Below are 22,387 nucleotides of genomic sequence, written 5' to 3'. Positions count from 1 at the left end.
GAATAGTTGGCATGCAGGTGTGAAAGAAATGTGAAAATCCTGAGCTGCACTACCAATGTGGAGGTGATCACCTAAAGCAGCATAACAGAAGCACAGAACTACATAGGCCATTTTTCATTCATCAGTATAGTAGCTCCGTACTTCTAGTACATACTTGTAGCACTGAAACCTCCTTGAATATTTCTATACTTTAATGCCAAGGCACAGGCTTTTTCCTAACCTGTATTTACATAAATTTATATTTAGAAATCACATTTCTGTATCAATTAGGCTAACAGTACAAATAATTTACTTACATGACAATGACGTTAGCTGTACTTGAATGTTCTTTCAGCAACTCGTTTAGCCTAATCTGGCGATAAGTCTGTAATTAAAAAGAAACTTGTTAGGAAGACCTTTTGTATAAACTACAAAAAGTTCATTTAATCAAGAAAAATGAAAACCAATTATGATCAATTGGTATGAGTCATTTATAGAAAGCATGCACTTCCACCTCAGTTTGGCAACTTGTACACTCTTCCAAAATACCTGTTGTTGTAAGGCTGGAGGAGAAGGAAGCAGTAAATGTGCAAACAAGACAAGTACTGTGAAAGCTAAATTTAAGATAGTTCATCTAATAATGATGCCATCCTCCATAGGTCCTGGAAGCAAGAGCCCCTTATGCTCTCTTTAAGGTTCTTCTAACTATATCCTATAAACTCAGTGAGCAGGTCTTACAGAAGAGAAGCCCCATCTTCATTTGGTAAGCCTATGCCCATAATGGGCCTCCTTTTTTTACTACCCTGCCCTGTCTTAACATCTAAGGTAATCCTCAGTAATTTTCAGTTCTCTTAATGTTTGCTAGAAAGTTAGCTGACATAAGTTAACCATTTCCTATAGTTCTGTTGTTCTCAGATGAGCTGAAGTCTAGTTTGCCTGCAGATTAGTGACTGCAGAAACAACTGTTATTCTTAAATAACAAAGCAAACAAAAATTAGTTTGCTAAAAAGTCAGATAGATGAGTACAGACTGCATTACTCTAAATTAAGTGATGAAATACTCTAGAGGAAAAGTTTAGGTCTCCCCTTCTTCCCTGAATGCAGAAATATTTTTTATTTTTTTTGGTGAGCCATCTAAATGGTTTCAGATGGTGCTTTTTATCAACTATTGAGAACAACAAGCATGAACTTACTGATATCACATCCACACTCAAATGCAGTAGGAGAAAAAAAAACTTTAACAACATTTAACATAACACTCTAAAGAACCTTTGTTTTATAAAGCTCAAGTTCATTATCTGTTATCCTCCATGGTTCATCCTCCTTCATTTTCTCTGCAACTTCCTGTTCTTTATCATCTTCATGAAGTCGGAAGGGTTCTATCATTTCTTCAAAAGCTGCAATACTGGAATGGTTAAGTGAACAGCCATATTAATACAGATATGAGTCTGTATGTAAGCAATGACTTTCATGGTATCAGAAAGTATTTTACATGGTAACAAAATAAGTGAACTGATCTTTTCTCACTGCCAACTGCAGCTAGAACATCAAACCAGCTATTTGTATGCACACACATTATAATTCAACAATTAGGGACATCTGTAAGTTTTCGCTGTTCATCATGCAACTAAATTTAAAGTTTTAGCTGGTTGAAAAACCTAACCACATTTGATAGAGTTTTACTATAATTGTTTGAAAGTTGAGTACTGCCTTAGAAAATGTATAGTAACAATATCTTCTTCATAATTAAATCTGAAAGGAGTATACACAGTAGCGATCAAGTCTCATGCTAGTGCCATTAGTATTTTGGCTTTGATATTTTTATTTTATTCCTTTTTAATCTTTCCAATACAGTCTGTGAGCCACATTCAAATGCAAATAACCACAGTCATCTTGTTTAGTCTACCTGTTACACTTGTTATGAGTATGAGGTGTTAACTTCGCATTTACTTGGACTGTAGCAAGAACTTCAAAAGAAAACCTCCTGAAGACCAGAGGCATTCATTTCTACTAGAAAGATCAACTTACACTACCGTACTTTCTCTATACACATTAGGATACATGAACAAAAAGCAAAGGCTGCCCCGACTCATGAAAGTAACTCGTCTTTGAATAGCCCCAGCATGTAAGATGTAAGGAAAACAAACAAGACTTTTAGCCAAACATACTGAATTGTATGCCTTAACATCCAGTGGAATAACTGCATTTGATGCTCTTTGAGTATTTTTTTCATAAAGATGACAAGGTATTGTCAATCTCCTGTACTTTCAAATTACAGTGTGGAAAGTTTAACAAGCATTAAGAATACCTCTTACAACATATTGTAGTATCAGTATGTGTAATGTACAGCTTCCGTATAGTTAAACTCAGCCCCCATTCCCACTTTCTAAACTGAAGTATTCCTGTTCCTCCATAAAACCTCCACACTACTAAAAAAACATCTTTTTTTTTCTATCCTTTGTAGGCTTTACTGAGGTTGGTAGAGACCTTCCTCAAAGGGAAAAAAATAAATGTGATCTACTATTTTTTTTTTGGCTGAACAAAAAGGAGAAATATTAACAATACTCTCTTATACAGCAAAGCTCAAAAATAAATCATCTTCCTCCACTTAGTTTACAGCTATTTTATAATGCTAAGTCTACAAGTTACACCAGCAGGCACCCAAGAGCAAAGACATCCAAAAGCATGAGTGCAGAAGTACCCTACTGATAGGAACATCAGTTTTGTGTCTTTACAAAAGAAGCCTGTGCACACCCAAACTCAAGACAAGGGACAAAAGAAGCCTGTGTGAACCCAGACTTAAGATAAGAAAGAATACCTTGAACTACATGATTCCTTGAATATGTAAATTACATGAATATCTGGAATATCTAAGCAACATTATCCCCTGAATGTGTTAAATGTATTAACTACCTGAATATCTGGAATATTTAAATTACATGATCCCTTGCATATGTTAAACCACCTGAAGAGCTGGAATATCTGAATAACATGAATATCTTGATCATGTCAAAAGAACATTTTGTCTTGCAAGTCTCAGGCAGATTAATTACATGAATATCTGGAATATCTAAGCAACATTATCCCCTGAATGTGTTAAATGTATTAACTACCTGAATATCTGGAATATTTAAATTACATGATCCCTTGCATATGTTAAACCACCTGAAGAGCTGGAATATCTGAATAACATGAATATCTTGATCATGTCAAAAGAACATTTTGTCTTGCAAGTCTCAGGCAGATTGAGAAGTCTGTACACTCAGAGTACCTCAGCCAATGGGGAAAGGAGGAGGGTCTCTTGTGGTCGGGAAAAGTAGGATAAAAGGGGGCTGTGTCCCTCTGTAGGTTGACAGACCCCACAGGAATATGTCCTGTGGACTCTCCCTTTATCCAAATAAAGTTTTATTATTATTTTTTACAGGACTCGTCTGTCTCCTTTGTGAACACTGACTCCTGGTAGCGTGATTTTCCGTACACTACCATTTTAGTGGCTTGACATATTCTGCTCATTTAAACAAAGGTGATTAAAAAAAGTATATAAAAGAATACACATTAGCATTTACACTTTAAAGAAGTTGTAAACCAGCATTTCCTAATCTGACATGTTGAATTATTCAAATACATGCATATCCATGTAAAAGATAAGTTTACAACTTCAATATACTTAAGACGACTTAAAGGGAAAGGACCATAATATTTTAACACCTTCACTTATACTTAAAGCCATCTGCAAATACTTTTTGAATTTGAAAATCAGAAATGTCACATGTATGATCATTCCCATAGAAATTAAAAGTTTAATTAAAAAAGAAAATTTATCAGGCTATTTGAAAACCAATCTTTGTTACATTAAACTAAGACTCTAATTAAGATAAATTTTTGTGAACATTTCTTTTTTTAAAGAGGATTGCTCTAAACAAAACTGATTTAAGTTGTGTTTTTCTAAATTTTAGTATTGCAGTCTACAGGTCAGATTTAAAACATACAAATTTCTATATTCTTGGATGTAGGAGTTATTGCTCAATTTATTCCTGCATTTTCATGCATCACTGGATGTCATACAAACTACTCTATCAAAACGGGTAGTAGGAAAGAATCAAGTAAGAAATTAATGAAAGGCATCAAGAATTAAGCTATCACACAAGCTGGAGGGTTTTTAAGACTTACTTTTCCTTCTTCGGCTTAGTATTAATATCCCCAAGAACCATAATATCCGAGAAGTCTATCCGAAATTTGCTGAGTAGAGTAGCCATCCTGTGTCAGAAAAATAACACTTTATGCACGATCAGATTTTTATTATTTCCTACAGTAAACAGGTGTTTGGTAATAACTACACTAGTTTAAGAATAGGATACGGGGAAAAAAAAAAACCATCAAATTGCCTGGGCATACGTATATAAATCAACACGCTTTTGAAAATAAAAACATTTTAAAACCATAAAACTAAGAAAAGAGCTCTCCCTTAATGACAATTGCAGGAAATATTTCAAAAAGAAAGTGTTAAGTGTCAGACAATGCTGCAGAAAAATTAGTTTAACTTGGGCTATCTCATACAAAACAATCTGGGGGAAATGGAACTGTTTTTGGAGTAAGGGAATAGAATATGCTTATACCTCCACCAAAGAACAATTGAAAGAAGGCTACTAGGATGAGAAAGTCAACGACCATGTAATATGCTTTATTAGCATTTGAAATTAAATACCTAAAGGTAAACTTACGCTCTTCTGTCATGATCAATCCTGTTTATTTTTCCACCAATAAACACTCTGATCTTACAGTCTTTCCACTTCTTCTTGGTTGTAAGAAGATATGGAATCAACAGTGTCAAACCTGCATTTTGATCAAAATTTGGAAATGATTCAGAAAACACAGCATCATGTTATTTAATCATATGAATTCGTAATCTCTATATTGAGCTGACTGAAAGATATCTATTATCAATTAATTCAAAATCACTAATTTTTTTTCCAACATTTGTTTTTGAAGTAGAAAGCACATTACCTCCATCATCAAAGAGCCACCAGACATCAATGTTGCTTTTGCCTTGTTTCTTCTGAAACTGAGTACTAGCATCAAGAAGTCTTTGGTCAGCCAAGTTTAAAGGGGAAGATAGGCTCTTTGAATCTGGAAGAAAGTATGATAAAACTTCATTTTTAAGTACTTTCCTTAATCACCCTGAAATACATCAAATGCAACTTCTTAATATATTGTGATATCTCTGAGTTAAAAGAAAAATAAATTGTTCCTTCTCCTCCCAAACCTGAATCCAAATTTTGAGTGAATGGATATAAACTGAGCTGACTCCCTAAGGAGGCTGCAACTCGTAACTGCAGCAGTTAAAGATTTAAATCAGATGTCTGACAAATAAAGGATCTGTAATGGATCTGCCTGGATAATTTCAACTAACCTTGCATACATACTTCAGAGCATTCGTCATGCACTGTTGCTACCCCTTTCATATGATAAAACTTTCCTAAAAACAGATAGCTACTAATTTACAAATAAATACAATGTCTTAGGTACATTTTTCTTTCTTTAAATACCTTTTTCTTTAAGGACAGTGAAAATATAAGCTATTTCTGAGTACTGGAAAGATATCTTTTGCAATAAGTACTGTTACTCATGCGCAAGTCTGTGAAGCGCAATTTAAACTATTTTGCATAAGATTATTATTACATTTGCTGAGAACAAGACAATAATGGCTTTTTCAATTAGATTAATACAGCTAAGTATTTTGACTAGTCCCTTTCCCTTAATTAAAACCTTAGCTTGAACTAGAGCCAGGAGTTTGATATTCATCGCAGTCCTTATTTTATGAAGAATTTTCAGAGTACATCTGTGACTGATTTACACGAATATACACTCTACTGCATACTGGAACTTCTTCCAAACTGCCGTCCTGTGCTTTAAGATGTAATCTCACAATCCATTATTAAAATACAACAGCTTCTAACTGCAGAAACTACTAAGAAAATGTCAAAAAAGTTAGATGAATCTTACTTACGGCAAATATATTTGTGTAATTGAGAAAGTCTGAAATAAACCAACTGAAAACTTCTCAATTCTGTTTATTTGAATGGCTACTTTGCATTACTTCAGATGTTTAGATGTTAATCTCACAGAGTGGCTATATTATGCCTTAATATGCAAGTTATTGAATAATTCCAAGTTACAGAGCAACAACTGTGGAAGACGATCTACTGAACAGACTGATGGAGCACTCCCACTATACCATTAGATAATATTTCCCTTAATCCTAAATCAAGTAAGGACCCAGACAGTGACCTGAGACATGGAGTACTAAGCAAGCTCCTAAACATATTTCAAATGTTACTTAAGAAAAAAAAAGTTAAAAAAAAACTATATATATCCAACATTCATATCTTAGACATACACACAATCCTTTCTCAGTAGCAATTTGTTCTGGGAATTTCCACAGCTGCATTCTTCTGTAGCCTAATCCCTAAAGCCAAAGCACATTCCAAAGCAGATATGAAGAAATAAATTAACATTGCATGGTTGATATTTTCCTCTCTCTCATATATATGTGTAGAAAGGAATACAAAAGGAAAACTGAAATTAACAATGCAAAAGAATGATTTAACAGAAAAAGGTGGAAAATGCCTGCCTTTTTTCAACAGTGGTTGTGTTGGAGTCTTTCCATCCTCGTCCTCCTCTGGAAGATTTTTAAAGATACAAAATAAAAAGGTTAATTTTCTTTGTGATGTTAATGAAAGTACTACCAGTGTAAGTTAAAAAAAAACAAAACCAAACAAAAACCACAAAAAAACCCCCAAAACCACAAACAAACAAACTAGGAAATAAGGATGTAGAAATAAATGTATTTTCATTTCATACAAAGAAAAGTAGACAAATGCAGTCTACTAGATACTGCTATTTGTACTTAAAAAAAATCCCAACAAACAAACATGAATCACATTGCTCACTTCACTATTAAGTCACTCCAAGCTTTTACTTTAAAAAGATAAGTTCGTCATTGTCACGTCGAAGTATCCTGCATAATTTATGTCTGTTATCATGCATATAATATTCTAGTCTGAGGTGAAAAAGCCTTCACAAATTCAGCAGCCTTCAAATCACACAATACATAGATGTGTGGCATGATTCTCAAACAGTTTTTAATGCCTGTCAAACTCATTAACAAAGAAAATCCATTGCAGGTCATTGCTTGCCACCTGCTTTATTTAGGGGACTACACATGAAAGATTTTTTACATACTGGTAAGCTCTGAACCAAAGTACTTATTAGTCCTGATTAGGTATCAACCTCTAGAAAAGCACAACACACTTCTTTGCGTTCCACAGACACAAAAATCCCTTAAATAATTCCTTCGTGAGTGGAGAGAGGAACTGAAAAGGAAGTGAGAGAGAAAAGTGAGAACTCAATTTTCATTGCTAACTAGGTAGTTACCTTTATGTAGAGTGGGAGTTCTTTCACTAGCTGATGGAGCAAAAGCTATAGAAGTGTCTGTTTCGGGTTTCTTGCTATAATCCACTTTTACAATGACATCCTTGGTACATGGAGATTTTTCTTGGGATGACAGTAACTCTTCTTTGAGAAAGCAAAGAAACACATTATAAACCACTTAATTGTTCCAAACGGTAACAATAGAGCTATGTGACTATATTGAGATGGTTCAGGTTCACAGTTGGTTAAACTGCACTGCAACTGTTATGCTATGGCAAAGAGGTGAGGGGGAGGGGGGGGTAAGGCAGAAAGCAAAACCAGAAAAATCTTTTATGAACTGCTTCTGAGCATAGAGGCTTCTTCTCTGAGCAAAGCTGTAATTTCCTGCTACTTCCTTCCCAGATTTTGGGGGTTGACACAGGCTAAATATCAGACAGAGCAAGCTAATACTGAGGAAGTACAACCAGGGGAAAAAAAAATTACTTGCTGAAATATTTTTCATTTCCACTCTAACTCCAAGAGGAAGATGTGCTTGTGATCAGAGCAAATATGTCTCACAGCCAAATTTTTTTTCCAGGTTTGGGTTCAGTGGAGCTAGTTGGTAGCTGTCAGAGCTAAAGGAAACTCAGTCCTCTGTGCATACTACAACTCTCTTCTGACGCCTTGGTGTTTCATTTCCTGGTCTTCTTAGCAGTGTTGTTTTCACACTGCAGGTTCACTCCTTGCTGTTTCTCATCTTCATCTGCTGTCTTGCACACACTGCCAGGCTGTCTGTCTCCAAATCTTAAGACATTCACATTTTTCTATTGAAAGAACAACCTCTTTCAGGATGCCCCCCTACAGAGCTTGTGTCACAAGTATTCTTTCTCATAGTAGCAACAAACAAATTGAACATTATCAATTCAGTAGGTTGTTGCCACCAAAGCTTAGGTTTTTTTTATTATTCTGCTAAAATAAACTACAATTACATCATTTAGCTTAAGACCACTACCTACAAAGCATAACCAAGTCTTCTACACTGAAAATAGAAAACTTTTCCAAATTTGATATAGACTACTACTAAGATCTCCAAACTAGTGTGTGTAGGGGTTGGCGACCCACACCAGACCGAAAGAATTCTTGGATAATGCAATACCTGTTATTTTCATGATTTTTAGGCTTGGTTACCAAATACTTGAAAACAATCTGGCATCCTCTTTAATCAGTTTTAATAAAATAATTAATCCTTGGAAAGCAACTACATACAGTCTATAAATACAGAAAACTTGGAACGTACAGAAAACTCAAATTTCTGTTGATGAACATGGGTTATTTGTATTTTACATTTCAGACCTGGTAACCTCTGTGATTTTTATTCTACAAGAAGTGTGGTTGTGGTTTTTTTCTTTTTTTAAGTAACTTACCTTCATTTAATATTTTTCAGAAAGCAGTATTAAAAGGGAATTAGAACAGATATTCACTAGATGAAACAATATAAATCTTACCTTGGCCCTGAAGGTGAGAAATGTCAAGGCCTTCCTTTAGGCGAATGACAACTACACCATACTGAACATCAAAGGCATCACTAAACAAAAGGAAGAAAAATATCACAGATTGTTTTGGCTTGGAAGGGACTTTAAAGATCATCTAGTTCCAACCACCCTGCCATGGGCAGGGACACCTTCCACCACTAGACCAGGTTGCTCACAGCCTCATCCAGCCTGGCCTTGAAGACAGCAACGGGGTTGCCTCATCCCGGGCCTTGAAGACAGGGATGAGGCATCCACAGCTTCTCTGGGCAACTTGTTCCAGTGCTTCAACATCTTCCCAGTGAAAAATTTCTCGCTGACACCTAATCTAAACACTCCGTTTTCAATTTAAACCCATTACCCCTTGTCCTGTCTCTACAGGCCCTTGTATGAAGTCCCCCCCCAGCTTCCTTGTAGGGCCCCTTCAGGTACTGGAAGGCTGCAATAAGGTCTCCCTGGAGCCTTCTCTTCTCCCGGCTGAAAAGCCCAATTCTCACAGCCTTTCTTCATAGGAAAGGTGCTCCAGCTCTCTGATCATCTTCCCAGCCCTTCCCTGGACTCTCTCCAACTTGTCAATATCCTTCTTATGTTGAGGCTTCCAGAGGTGGACGCACTACTCCAGGTAGTGCTCACCTCTCATGACAGCAGAGTAGAAAGGAAGAATCACTTCCTTCAACTTATTTTAAAACTTTTTCCTTTCCAAAAGGACCTACTTTACACACCCTCTTTGAACAAATTCCAGTAATTAAACACTGCCATTTAAACTCCCAAATCATAAATCTGTATTGCAATTCCAGTTTCAATTCCAAACTTTCACCTGCATCAGTGACTGAACAGCACAGCCTGAAAAGTAACACAGAAAAAGAATATCTGTTCCCTTTCCTCCCACTTTCCTCTAAATAAACAGCAGTTAAATAAAAGTAACAAAGAGCTCTGTCAAGCTCTGCATAGATGAACACAAGATACACAAAGAAATATCAATTTTTATCTCCCCCATCAATAAAGGGATTTGAGTAGATCTGAGAACAGAAAATTTTCTACATTATTCCAAAACGTTTGGGTATTAAGAACACCCACGAAGTCATAATTTAGAATCAAATTGGCTGTAAGTTTGCTATAATGTGCCTACTTCCATTATACCTGATGGAGAAGGAACTCGCTTCTTTAATAACTGAAGTAAGAGGGGAAACTTCATGATTGTATAAACAAGCAAAAAGCCTGAATAAAGGACTGAGTAGAAGTGTAATAAAATGAAGGACAAATACACCTCCAAGATATAAGACGGAAAAAAACATGCATGTAACCATAGCATACAGTTAGCATTAGTCATTAATGATCAGTCCAATATAAATTTCTCATTACAAACCACCATAAATCAGGAAACTCCCCCCCATGTCATTTCCACAGATATAAATTTTTCAAGATTTTTTTCACCCACTAAACACTTCTCTTCAGAAGTAGTAAGACTTGATTAAAAGTGTTCAAAGTATCAACATACTCTATAATAAATGAAAAATTGAGGTCAATTTAAGAAAATGTTTTGCCCATCAGTGAAAATTTTAAATTAATTATTTGTTAGAATTGTACAGATTAGACGTATTCCTATTGTATGCTTCAGAAACTTTCAACTTTCCAGAGATTTTCGAGAAATACGCTTGACCTAGTGTTATTACCTCCTGAGGTTTCTCTTTTGGGATGTGGGGAACCACATGACTTGTTGGCCTTGACAGATCTTCCAGCAAAAGCCATTCCAAAATAAAATAGGAAAGAAGAAAAAACAAGAACTAACCAACATTTACTTATTTTTCACTGCACTTGGTGCTCCTGCTTTTCTCGTAAGGAGCTAGGAGGGTGGGAGATGATGACTTTTTCTCCCTTTCTCATCTCCGTTTGTAATACCCCACCCTCTCTTTCTTTCAAATGCACAGTTAATGAGTGGTGTAAAGCACAAATGAACTGGGTTAAGTAGTACACAAGGAAAATAAAACCACGTTTGTGTAAGTCCAAGAAGTAAATTTTGGTTTCTTAAGTGTTTGTAGCACAAACACTTACAAAATTCTTCAAAATTCTTAAAAAAATTCTACTAAATTTTTCAGCCTGAACCTGCCTGCCTTTCAGTACTGTCAAATTATACTGGGATTTCCTTTCCCATCTCCTTGATTTGGGTGTCAGTGCTGTGTATCTTCTAAGTAAAATACTTCTTGTATACAAGATCAAAGTTTAAGGAAGATGGAATTTCTCCATGAGTTGATTCATTCTCTACAACGCAATCTGTACAGAAGTGTAGGAAAACCCCTGCTTTCAAAACAAACTATGCTTTAAATAATTATATGTGTGTCAGTAGACTGACACATAAGCCACTAATTCCACCTCTAAATACAGTGTCTTAAACCCCAGACCACTGCCACAACTCTTTCTGTGCACAGAAAGAGCTATTATACAGAAATCTAACCTGTTTAAACTCTTAATGACTTGCTTATTAATTTCCATATCAGAAAAAAGCTAGGGTATTGAAAACTATTAGATCAGCAATATGGGGAGTCTGAGTCACCTGAGAGAGACTTCATACAACTAAGACCATCTTGACTTATTGGCAAATGTACTAAACAGGAACGCAAGAGCTACACCTCTGCATTTTGTACTTACTGAAATAAATTGATATAGTTTTCAACATCTCTCATGTCACCTTGTCTCCAGTTTTTCTTAAATCCAACCACAAGGATGTTAGGTCTCATTCTACCCAGACCAGCAGCCTAATGAGAACCAAAAATATTTAAAAGAAAAATGTTATTGAAACAATTAAGAGTTCTGTTCTTTTCTTAAGCAGAAACCAAAGTGTTTTTCAAAGTTTTAAAATAATTTTGTAAATTGAAAATACTTTGAAGTATAAAAACACTTATAATTCTTATATTCATCTTCACTACTTAAAAATATTTCAGAGGTGTACCTGCATTAAGTACTGTCCTCCATCCCTCAAATCCTCTGCTTGCACTGGTGCATAGAAAGCCTTCATTTTGTTTTTAATTAACCATCGCTGATATTTAGCCAAATCAGTTGACAGTTCCTTCATGGCCTGCCTCCGAGGACCCTTTTGAAAATAAGGGAATAAAAAGAGGAGAGGGAACAAGAATTATGAATGTATAAAGCTCTTCACACACAATTTCTTTTTTTAATTTCACTGCTGGAATCTGATTCAAACTTGAAGAACCCCAAATCATGCTTCCACACTATCAAAAAATCTCAAACCAACAAAATAGCAGGCATTATCAGCACCTAAGAGCAAACTAGATTCTCATTTTTAGGAGGAGGGTTGCTCAAGCTTTAGCAATCTTGTTCCTGCAGAGCACTTGCCCAGCAGGTGGCACAAGCTTGTCCTCCAAAGCACAGCGTTGTTTTTTTTTTAAAAGGAAAGGGCTTTGTAATGAAGCATACACAGATATAAGATGACTTAGTATTAGGCTTTATGGGAATATTTGTTTCAAGCAGTACAAGTGTGCCTCTGTGTGTACATAATCTTGAACAAAAAGCCTTTAGCACAGTAGTCTCGCTTCTGTTGGTTTATGTTACAGTCAAAGTTACCACCCCTTAAATGCTTTCTTTTTATTACTTCCATCAGGACAAATCATTGTGTTCCTCCTAGACATCAATACGCAGAATACAGAACGAGGTATAGTCAAAAACACAGTAGCCCAGCTTTTGCAAAAACTATATAGTTTGAAAAACGATACAGACTCTGACCAAATAATCTGTTTGCGAAGAATAAGGTAGTCTCACCCTTGTAGGAAAGCAATTTTAAATAGATAGGATACACCTCCAGAAAAATCTCTAAATCAGAACTGCTTTGCTATAAGGATGACACAATCTTTTCTTTTCACTACAGCCCTACCGTTGAAAGACAGTAATTCCATGTGTGATATCTTACCCCTCTAGTATTAGCTCCTGCCTTTTGCACTCACTTAAATTTTAAGTCTGTAGAGATGGGTTAAAAGAATTATATTTTCTAAGACAAGACTGGCCAATATCTGCTTAACAAAATGTATATTCTGAGGATTGCATTAACTTGATTTGCTCTTACCTGTTCATTAGATAAGAAACAAGTAATATTTAGTAAGTGTGATAAATTTAAACATATTTAAGAGCAATCAATCTTTGTATTTAAAGTTACACTTTGCTTAAATTCTCTTAGTGATGTGAGAGAAAAAAGTTTGAACTTAAAATATGAAGCTAAACTGCACAACCCTAATAATCTAAAACATATTTAGCAATGTTTATCAGAGAGGTAACAGCCTCTGCAGGTAAGGAAAGTTTTGGTACAGATCATAGTTATGACAGCCACCTTCTGAGTTAAGAAGAGTCATGACAAGCATGACTTGGAAGAACAGTTAGTTACTTGAAGCTTGCTTCCTTCCCCCCAACACAAAACCTCTACAGGTCTGCCATAGAAGATTTTTTTTTTTTTTTTTTTAAAGCAGTAAGAACTGCTGAAATTAGGAACTTGCAGAAGAGCCCTCACATATCCCCAATACCAAAAGACCCCACAGCTCAGATCCTGACAAAAAAACAGGGAAAGTTAGTGAAATAGTATGGGCTGGGAAGAAAGGGAACAGGAAATGAAATACTTGTCACATTATTGTTTCACCTGCCAATGAAATTAATCTGATAACTGAAGTAATTAAAAACTAATTGAAAGGTTAAGAACAATTTTTAACTATTAGCTAAACAGATACTGGATTTACTGCTCAAGCAGGTTTATTTTAAACTATGTTTTGCAAGAAATCTACACAGGAATCAATCTCCCTGAACCAGTAACACTGAGAGGAAATCTAGCTGTATACTGAACATCATTTTGACCAACTGCTCTATCCCAAGTGTGAGAAAGTACATGAGACTGTGTTCCTACAAAGCTCACTGTATTCCTACAAAGCTTCCTCAGCATTTAGGCACCAAATGATCAAAGGTACTAATTCTGCAAAGTTTCCCCTATACGTAGTAGTATAACCAACTGGAATAGTGATGACCCATACATCTCTCTTTTTGCACTTCTTAACATCTAATGATGCTTTCACTAAAAAACTACAAAAACAAAACACCAAAACAAACAAACAAACCCCACACACATAAACAGGAACTACAGACAAAAATCAAGTAGGTAAAAAAATCCCCACCCAAACCCAAAAAAACGCACACACACCAAAAAAAACCCAAAAACCTGAAAAAACCCAAGGTAACTTTAAAGTAAAGGTAGAATAGACTTACCATGTGTACATGGCCACAGATCATCAAGCCCACATTCTTGGTGAAAGCATGGACAAGGTGAAGCAAAGCTGGACGTGCATTTGGAGCACCTGTCATAATTAAGCACTGAGGTCTAAAATTGTGAATAGATGAAGGAAAAAAAGTTGGAATTAATTTTATCAGGAACTGTGGGGTGGTTTTTTATTAACAGCAAAGGTTTTTTTCCAAATACTGGCCATAAGAACATAAGAGGTAGTAACCTCATCTACTTCTACAAGACTATGTTAAATTAAGTAAAGATCAGCAGACTTATGATTAATTGGTTCCAAACTTTACTGAACCCACTAAATCTGAAAATTTAGACAAAGAGATCAGAAACAGATTTTGGACAACACCAGGACAGAGGGATGAGTGTCCTCCCCCATTTGTAAGTCACATGCCTTTGCATTTTCTAGCTTAGATTCTTCTGTGTCCAACAGAAAAAAAGGTAATCATATTGGTAGATGGGGTTTTTTTCCCCTCAAGGACTGTAATTCAGAAGATAGAGCCACAGAACTGCAAGTAAGTTATACTAGAGAACTTTCTAATCAATTTTTAAAGATGAACTGTCCAGACTTAGAATTCATTTCAGGAGTTAATTTTTTTTATCATAAGAAACACGTAAAGTCATTTGTCTCAATCTGTATAGCAGCTGCAGTTCATTTTCCATATTACACTCACAGAAAGGAATCATAGAATCAATCATTTAAATAAGAAAAGACCTAAAAAACAAAAGATCATTGAGCCCAATCATTAACCTAGCTCTGCCAAGTCCACAGCTAAAACACGTCCCTAAGCACCACATCTACAACTCTCTTAAATACCTCCAGAGATGGTGACACAACCACCTGCCTGGGCAGCCCATTCCAGTGCCAGACAACCCTTTCAGTGAAGAAATTTTTCCTCATGTCCAATGTAAACCTCCCCTGGTGCAACTTGAGGCCATTTCCTCTTTTCCTATCAGTTGTAACTTGAGAGAAAAAACCAACACCCACCTCTCTGCAACCTCCTTTCAGGTAGTTGTAGAGCAACAAGGTGTCCCCTGAGCCTCCTTTTCTCCAGGCTCAACAACCCCAGTCCTCTCAGCCATTCCTCACAGAACTTGTGCTCCAGACCCTTCACCATCTTTGTTACCCTTCTCTGGACATGCTCCATCACTGCAATATCTTTCTTCTAGTGAGGTGCCCAAAACTGAACACAGTATTCAAGGTGCAGCCTCACCAGTGCCAAGATGGCCCAACTGGTGACAATCAGTGACAATCACTGTCCTAGTTCTGCTGGCCACACTGTTTCTGATGCAGGCCAGGATGCCATTTTCCTTCTTGGCCACCTGGGCATGCAGCTGGCTCATATTCAGCCGCTGTCAACTAACACCAAGAAGCTTTCCAGACACTCGTCCCAAAGTCTGTAGTGTTGCATGGGATTGTTGTTGCCCAAGTGCAGGACTCAGCACTGAGCCCTGATGAACCTCATACAGTTGGTCTCAGCTCACTGATCCAGCCCACCCAGATTTCCCATGTAGAGCCTTCCACCCTCAAGCACATCAAGACTCTCAACCTGGCATTCTCTGCAAATTTATAATAATAATTATAATAATAATTTGTTGTTTCTTAACAATAAATACTTAACAGCTTTTTTTTAGAATGTATCTAGTAATCAAAAAATTTTGCCCATAGGTTAGAAACCAGTAACAGGCCAAAACCAGTTCTTCTAAAGACAATGCGCTTAAAGCTGGCATCTCTATGTACTTAGGATAAAAAAAGAAGTTTAAAACTCAGAAAGTTATATACTAGCTTACCAAACAAAAGAACTGAAATACTTCCAGCATCCTAATAATCAGCAATCCTAAATAGGTACTGATCAGCAGAGTCAGCAGAGAATTCATTTACTGTATCAGCACAAGCAAAAAGTTACACTTGGTAACTAAAAAGCTTGTTTCTACATCAAAGTTTGCAACCCAAAATAGACTTAGAGTAGACAGAAGTGAAGCTGCAACTCTAATTAGTTAGGTATTGCCAATTATTTAACGCCAGACTTTAGATTTGCTTTAAAGAAAGTTTAAAGAAATTTCTGGATGTAGACTCTTTTTTCCTGTTAACAATGCAGCTTGATGTAATAGGTAAATACAGTGTTTGTAAGTAAATCAGGGGTTTCAATGTGACATTAGGATTTAGGACTTCAGAAAGAAGAGCTGTTTCATAATCAAACTTGAAGTTACAGAAACAGCCAACTCTTTCCAGTTTGGAAGTGGAAAGCCCATTAATTTCCATATTAACACATTCGTAATTTAGTTTTACTGTTGTATTTATGGAGGTTATGGTGGTACCTATCATGATTGCTTGACAGATAATTTCAACTGTCTGTATATATACAACATACTCATTGTAAGTATGTATCCTGTACTTCTTCAAGAAAATTTAGTCATTTCCAAGAAAGGCTATGGGCCAAAACTGGAGTATTTTCCCAACTCACAGGAACTATCATAGATCTTTTCTTAGAAAAACTGTGTTGCTGCAATGTTCTGAATGCTGAACTTAACCTCAAAGAATGGCACCTATATCAAAAATCCCTCCCTGAACCCACTCCTTATTAAGGACACAAAGCCTTCCTTTGTACACAACAGAACATTTCAGTAGCTAGGTTCTCTTGCTAATACAACAAGCATAACAGAATAATACACTTCTTAGGCTGCAAGGGACGATAGAGGTTTGCTAAACTGTCAACACCATAAATCCTGTGCTGGGCATAGGTACCATGAAGGAGGTAACTGCTCTGTTTGAAAAGAGACAAGTCAACAGAACATCATCCTTGAAAATACTCAAAACTTGACTGGATACGGCCCTGAGCAATCTGATGTAACATTAAAGCTTGATCTGACTTTGCAGCTGGATCAATGGTGAGTTAGTTGAGTCAGGGATTGGACAAGACCACATGGTAAAGTCATATTCAATATATGATTCTATTTATTTTTAGGAACTAGTGTAAGTCAATACTTCCTTAAAAATTTTTTGAAGCACCTTTCTTCTACAATAGCTTATTCCAGAAAAGTGGCATAAATACTACAGAAAACTGCCTCCTTGAGTAGGACCTTCCTGAGTAGTCATGTTGGCAGGCTACAAATCAGTTCTCTTCTTCAGTTTTGTAAATAACACTCATGTAGCTTATCTGCCATTACTGAAGTGCAGTGGGAGAATACGAATACATCTTGTGTGAAACAGCTGGTGTTGAGGCCAACACCCATAATATACACATTTTAAGGATTATAGGTTAAATCAGTTCTATCCCAAGTATGTGGACTGAATGCTCATTAGCAGTTTGGAGCATTATCTTCCAATTCCATTTCAATGAGGAATGCAAATCACAGTTCATGATGCAAACCATGAGGCCTCTAATAATAAGCAGGCGTCATCTATGGACTTGTTTCTAAAGTGCACTCTTAATCAGAAATTAAAAGCTAACATAAGTATGTACAGAGGATGTCCATGGTGTGAAATTCAAAGTTATTATAAACCAGGGTAGGTGAACCAGCATTTAATGGAAACCATGAGAGCAAACATTGTGACAGTACCCTACTGAATACATAGAATTAAATTTTTATGCCTTTAATATTAACTGTTACCTAAAGTTTTTCACATGATCTTCCACTCCTGAGAGACGAATAGAATGCTGTAATGCATTCAAGTAAGTCAAAGCTTGCGTTGAAGATCCCCAGTTCACATCTGTTGGAAGATTTGAAGTTTCAATATTTTATTTAAAGCTGTCCATTGTAAAACTACATGATCGCACCATTGAATACCAACTGAAAACAAAGATTTAAGCTACATATTGTTACATTCTACACAATGCTAGTCAATTAATCCTACAGCTAAACAGGCAATTATATTTAAAGACAGTATTTCTGCAGAAGTTCTAGCAAACAAGTTTTGTATTTTACAATTACAGAAGAAAGAAAGTTTTTTCCCCAATATGCCCAAGATTTTGACAACTTTAGAGTAAAAAAAATAACACCAGAAAAAAAAATGCCATGATTACTTATTTTATATCAAAGAAAAAAGTAATCTCAAAACACTGCCTTAAATACTTTAAGTGAGAAAATACTAGATTAAGCAGTTCCTTTTAGATCACTATAAGGAAATGAAAGCAAAGATCCCAATATCCTCTTCATTTGTTCTCATATACATCTATTGATAGCTACAATGAATTTATCATCCAAGCACTTCATAATCTTCACAGCCCAAGATGTAGGGATTTGCCTATTATCAACTTCTGGAACACCTTTTGATCTAGTGCTGCTCTATCTTGCACAGTGCTCTTAGAAAAAATAAAGTCTATAAATTATTGTTCATAGCTATAGGAATGGCTTACTGAAAAAAACCACCACTACTCAAATCGTTTTTCAAATTGGAAAGTTAAGGGAGAATCCTCTTCACTTCCTATCAAAACATAACATGCTTTCTTAGTGCTTTTGTTGCTGTGACTCAAGCTCTTTCCATATGCACCTTTTCTTCCCATTTTCAAATGTTTATGTCTAAGTGCAAGGCATGCATCTTGATAATCTGGGAGGAGGGGGAGTAACAACAGTGACTATACAGGCATAATTACATTTCATTACAACTAAAAAGCCTGAAACAGAAGTTTGAACTAGCTGGCCAAATGGAAGTAAATTATCTTTTTTTATTTTCCCCTAAAGGCCATAATTTTTTCCCTCCTTCTACATCCCTCTTCCCACCACTGCAATCAAAAGCAGCCCCTATACATACCTGGTTTCTTGTAAGTGACATAAATGTACAGTCCAAGAACTATGACATATGTTAGAAGTGCTGCCCACCAATTGATGACAAACATCACAATACAGCACAGGATAGCTCCAACAAGAGAAATCCACATATTGTAGTATTTGAAAGCAGGGCGCCAACCTAGTAAGAATATAATTCAGAGGATAAAAAGAGGGGGGAATTTCATTTAACCACTACTCCAAGAGAAGGAAGGTGCTATTCCTCTTTCACTTCCCTAGTGTTCTGCATCATGTTGCATGTGAATGTGTGACATTTTGAGTAACGTGCAAAATAAAGACCACCTGCCAGTTACTCCTGGCCTGGAAGATGAAACATATTAACAGAGAAATCCAAAGAAGACAAAAGGGTGGTTCTTGAATGCCAGATCCTGAATTAGCAAGAAAGCTTGCTTCAAGAGTTTCTGAATAAAAACTGAATTATCTTGTGTTCCTTCAGCTAAGATTAATGCTTCCCAAGTTCTACCGGATCAGTCAGTCCTCAAAATTTCAGAATATTCAAGTACACAGCATGTTATGCCTGTAATTCAAATGTGCCATGAAAGTCACATAGATATTTAGTAACTAAATTAAACTAAACATTAATTTATATTAATAACTTTTAAGTTGTATTTATGTATAGAGAAACTGCAGGCTGAACTCACACCCCCAAAATGTAGTTCCTACCTGGAGATTTTGCAAGAGAAGCATGGAATACAGAAAAGTTAATCAAGGCATATGAGGCCAAGAAGAAGTTAGATATAATTGGAGCGATGACATTCAGTTCAGCTGTAAAACCAAAAACAAAGCAGTCTTATAAAACGTATCATCCGATTACTTCAGAGATTCCAAGTAAAAATTCTGCTACAGCCTTACTGTCTGATGTACTCTAAGAAACAGCAGCTTGTCGTTTCAGTTAAACAGACTGAGCTATTACCTTAATGGTCTCTTTACTAAGTTATGTGCAAACAATCAAGAAGTTTAACCTTCAGTTTTAAAAATATAAACATTCTTCCACACTACCAAGTGTTCCAAGACTGCCACTTTTGAAGCACCACATACTTTCTCAAAATATTTCATTGAGAAAATTTCTTTCCCACCATGGCTTGATCTGAGGAGTATCAGAAGAAGTAAGTGCACCATTAATACATTTCCAGTACGTCTCTAGCTCAATTCTCAAACAGCAAAGAACATGATACTAGTAAGCTCAAGAGACAATCAACTATGGTGAATGGCAATAGCAGGCAAAATTAGTGTGAGCAATGTGACAAACATGTGCATCTGCCTGCACTTTAAATGAAAAGCTGCACCAATGGTACTGGTATAGTGCATTATTACAGACCAATATCATCACAACAGTGATGAGTACACCCTCTTTCATGCAAGAGATGGAACAACATAATGTTCTCTCTTTCTTGTGGTAGCATGGTACAAAACATTTACATGTGTACTCTCACCATCAAAAAAAAGGGACCAAAATGCAGAATGTGCTGTGCTAGCCTGCAAGTTTCTACTTGCTGTAAGCAAGCTTCCAGTCAGAATGCTGCAGTAAAGCCATCATGGCTATACCTATGGCTTAAGCAGACTTGGTGGAAGGATGAAAGAACAAACTGGGAAAAAAAAGTTTAAAAGCACTTGGTACAAGACTCATGGATGGACACAGCACAATTAGTTTGCCATCTACCCAGAACACATGTGATTCTATCTAGACTATCTTTACCTTTAACTACACCAGCACTATTCTCTACTGTTCGTAATTTAACAGAAAAACACGCTTCAAGAAGTATTGTTCATGCAAGTCTGCCATTTAATGAAGCTGTCTGCAATTACTAAAATTCTGAAATAAACTTTCATCTTCACAAGATATAACATCTATGTCAAGCAAAAGATATATTTTTATTGATTGATATTACCTAAAGACAGATACCTGGTGTTATTAAGAAAAGTGCAGTATTGCTACAGTTCAGTTCAAATGTATTGTGGTTTTAGACAGAGTTCTATCTAGAAGACAGGAGAAAGTAACCATCAAAATAAACAGATTTAGAATGCTGGCTTAGAATTAAGCTGTGCATCAGACCTCTAGGACACTTTCATCAAGTCATGATGTGGGATAGAAAGCTCTGTAAAGGACAAAAAGATACTGAGATTCATTGTAATTTCAAACTAACCAATTAGTATGAAACCAAGAGCAATTAAAAATGTTAGAAGATATCCTCTCAGTGGTTCATTGTTTTTCCCATAGCCTTTTGCAAACATCTGAAATCCTGGATAAATGTTGTCCTTACACAAAGCCTAAGGAAAAAATGAAATTCAAAAGTCAGTATGCATTTTATTCAAATTCTTAATGCCTTCTAAAGCTGTTTTCCACTTCGTATCATCTTCCTGAAGGAAGGTTTATAGCCACCACATACTAATTACATTTTCAGTAGTCTTTGCATCCTGACATTTTGTATTATTGATACTCTATACTTCAGTAATTTCTATCTGTAAGAACAAACTTTGCTCTTCTGTAAGTAAGTGACTGTTTCATTCTACCAGTGTCTTACAATGACAAATAGTCTTTTTTTAGAGACTGTTTTCTGAGAAAAGTAGAAAGTTTCCTCAATGTATACACTAGTTCTCTGCATCATTACTTGTGCTTCTATTCTGTAACAAAATCCCTTCTATGTTTGACTCCCTACTGAACTTGTGGAAAAGATGGTAACACTAAAGTTTTACCCAATTAAAGAGAACTTGTAAGACCAAGAATAAGATTAAATGGTTAAAAAGATGGTAAAGCAAAATGCATCCAGCAACACCACCAAAACCAGCGTATTCTCTGATGATTAAGATTCCACAGCTAAAAGCTCTACTTCATGCTGTCTCCTGTGATTACTTTGAGAAATGAACTGATCTGATCTTTGTATGTGCTCCACTGTTACAACAAAAAAAGTCTAATGGAGTTTGTTGATTGCTGTAATGTTAGTAACACCACAATGAATCTCAACTAATCAGAAACTCATGAGATCTAGAACAACTTATAGTCTAGCTACATTTAGTAACAGTAACACACTGGTTTTCCTTTCTAAGCAACAGGTAAACATTAGATCAACATACTGATGTCAGCTGGTACAAATCCTGATGTCAGTATGTCAGAGTAGCCTTCCAAAAGTTCTGATGCAAAAGTTAAATTATTCTTTAAAAGATTATGGTTTGCTTCCACGCTTACCTGGAAGATCTTAGGTGCACTCACAAGAGATGCTAATGCAGAAGATAGGGTGGCTGAAAAAATACCTGCAGAAATCAGTGGTGCAAATCCCGATACCATGCTCATTACCTGAAAACAAAATAATTATTTCAAAAGAATTAGAAAAAGTATACTATATAAATGGCAACATTTATATATTATTTTTATTAATATTATTTTATAATATTAATAGTTATTA

At 35.9% G+C, this 22,387-nt stretch overlaps 1 protein-coding gene across 1 annotated transcript in view; it reads right to left on the bottom strand.

Moving 5' to 3' along the window:
- The window catches only part of LOC104516837 (solute carrier family 12 member 2), a gene marked incomplete at its 5' end in the record, with an annotated part of 23,576 nt that extends 1,298 nt beyond the window's left edge, over positions 1 to 22,278 (bottom strand). Inside the window, 16 exons of the mRNA XM_010161304.1 lie at positions 297 to 364; positions 1,248 to 1,383; positions 4,149 to 4,235; positions 4,700 to 4,811; positions 4,983 to 5,105; positions 6,610 to 6,657; positions 7,413 to 7,553; positions 8,894 to 8,973; positions 11,564 to 11,670; positions 11,865 to 12,005; positions 14,174 to 14,285; positions 17,811 to 17,910; positions 18,952 to 19,107; positions 19,650 to 19,751; positions 21,131 to 21,254; positions 22,171 to 22,278. Coding sequence (XP_010159606.1) covers positions 297 to 364; positions 1,248 to 1,383; positions 4,149 to 4,235; positions 4,700 to 4,811; positions 4,983 to 5,105; positions 6,610 to 6,657; positions 7,413 to 7,553; positions 8,894 to 8,973; positions 11,564 to 11,670; positions 11,865 to 12,005; positions 14,174 to 14,285; positions 17,811 to 17,910; positions 18,952 to 19,107; positions 19,650 to 19,751; positions 21,131 to 21,254; positions 22,171 to 22,278 — 1,745 coding nt within the window. The remainder of the gene's footprint in view (positions 1 to 296; positions 365 to 1,247; positions 1,384 to 4,148; positions 4,236 to 4,699; positions 4,812 to 4,982; positions 5,106 to 6,609; positions 6,658 to 7,412; positions 7,554 to 8,893; positions 8,974 to 11,563; positions 11,671 to 11,864; positions 12,006 to 14,173; positions 14,286 to 17,810; positions 17,911 to 18,951; positions 19,108 to 19,649; positions 19,752 to 21,130; positions 21,255 to 22,170) is intronic.
- Positions 22,279 to 22,387: the final 109 nt, after the last annotated feature.

Source organism: Eurypyga helias, unplaced genomic scaffold (genome assembly GCF_000690775.1).
Source record: "Eurypyga helias isolate BGI_N326 unplaced genomic scaffold, ASM69077v1 scaffold31631, whole genome shotgun sequence".
In the NCBI taxonomy this organism is placed as follows: domain Eukaryota; kingdom Metazoa; phylum Chordata; class Aves; order Eurypygiformes; family Eurypygidae; genus Eurypyga; species Eurypyga helias.
This window is presented reverse-complemented; position numbering and strand designations above follow the sequence as displayed.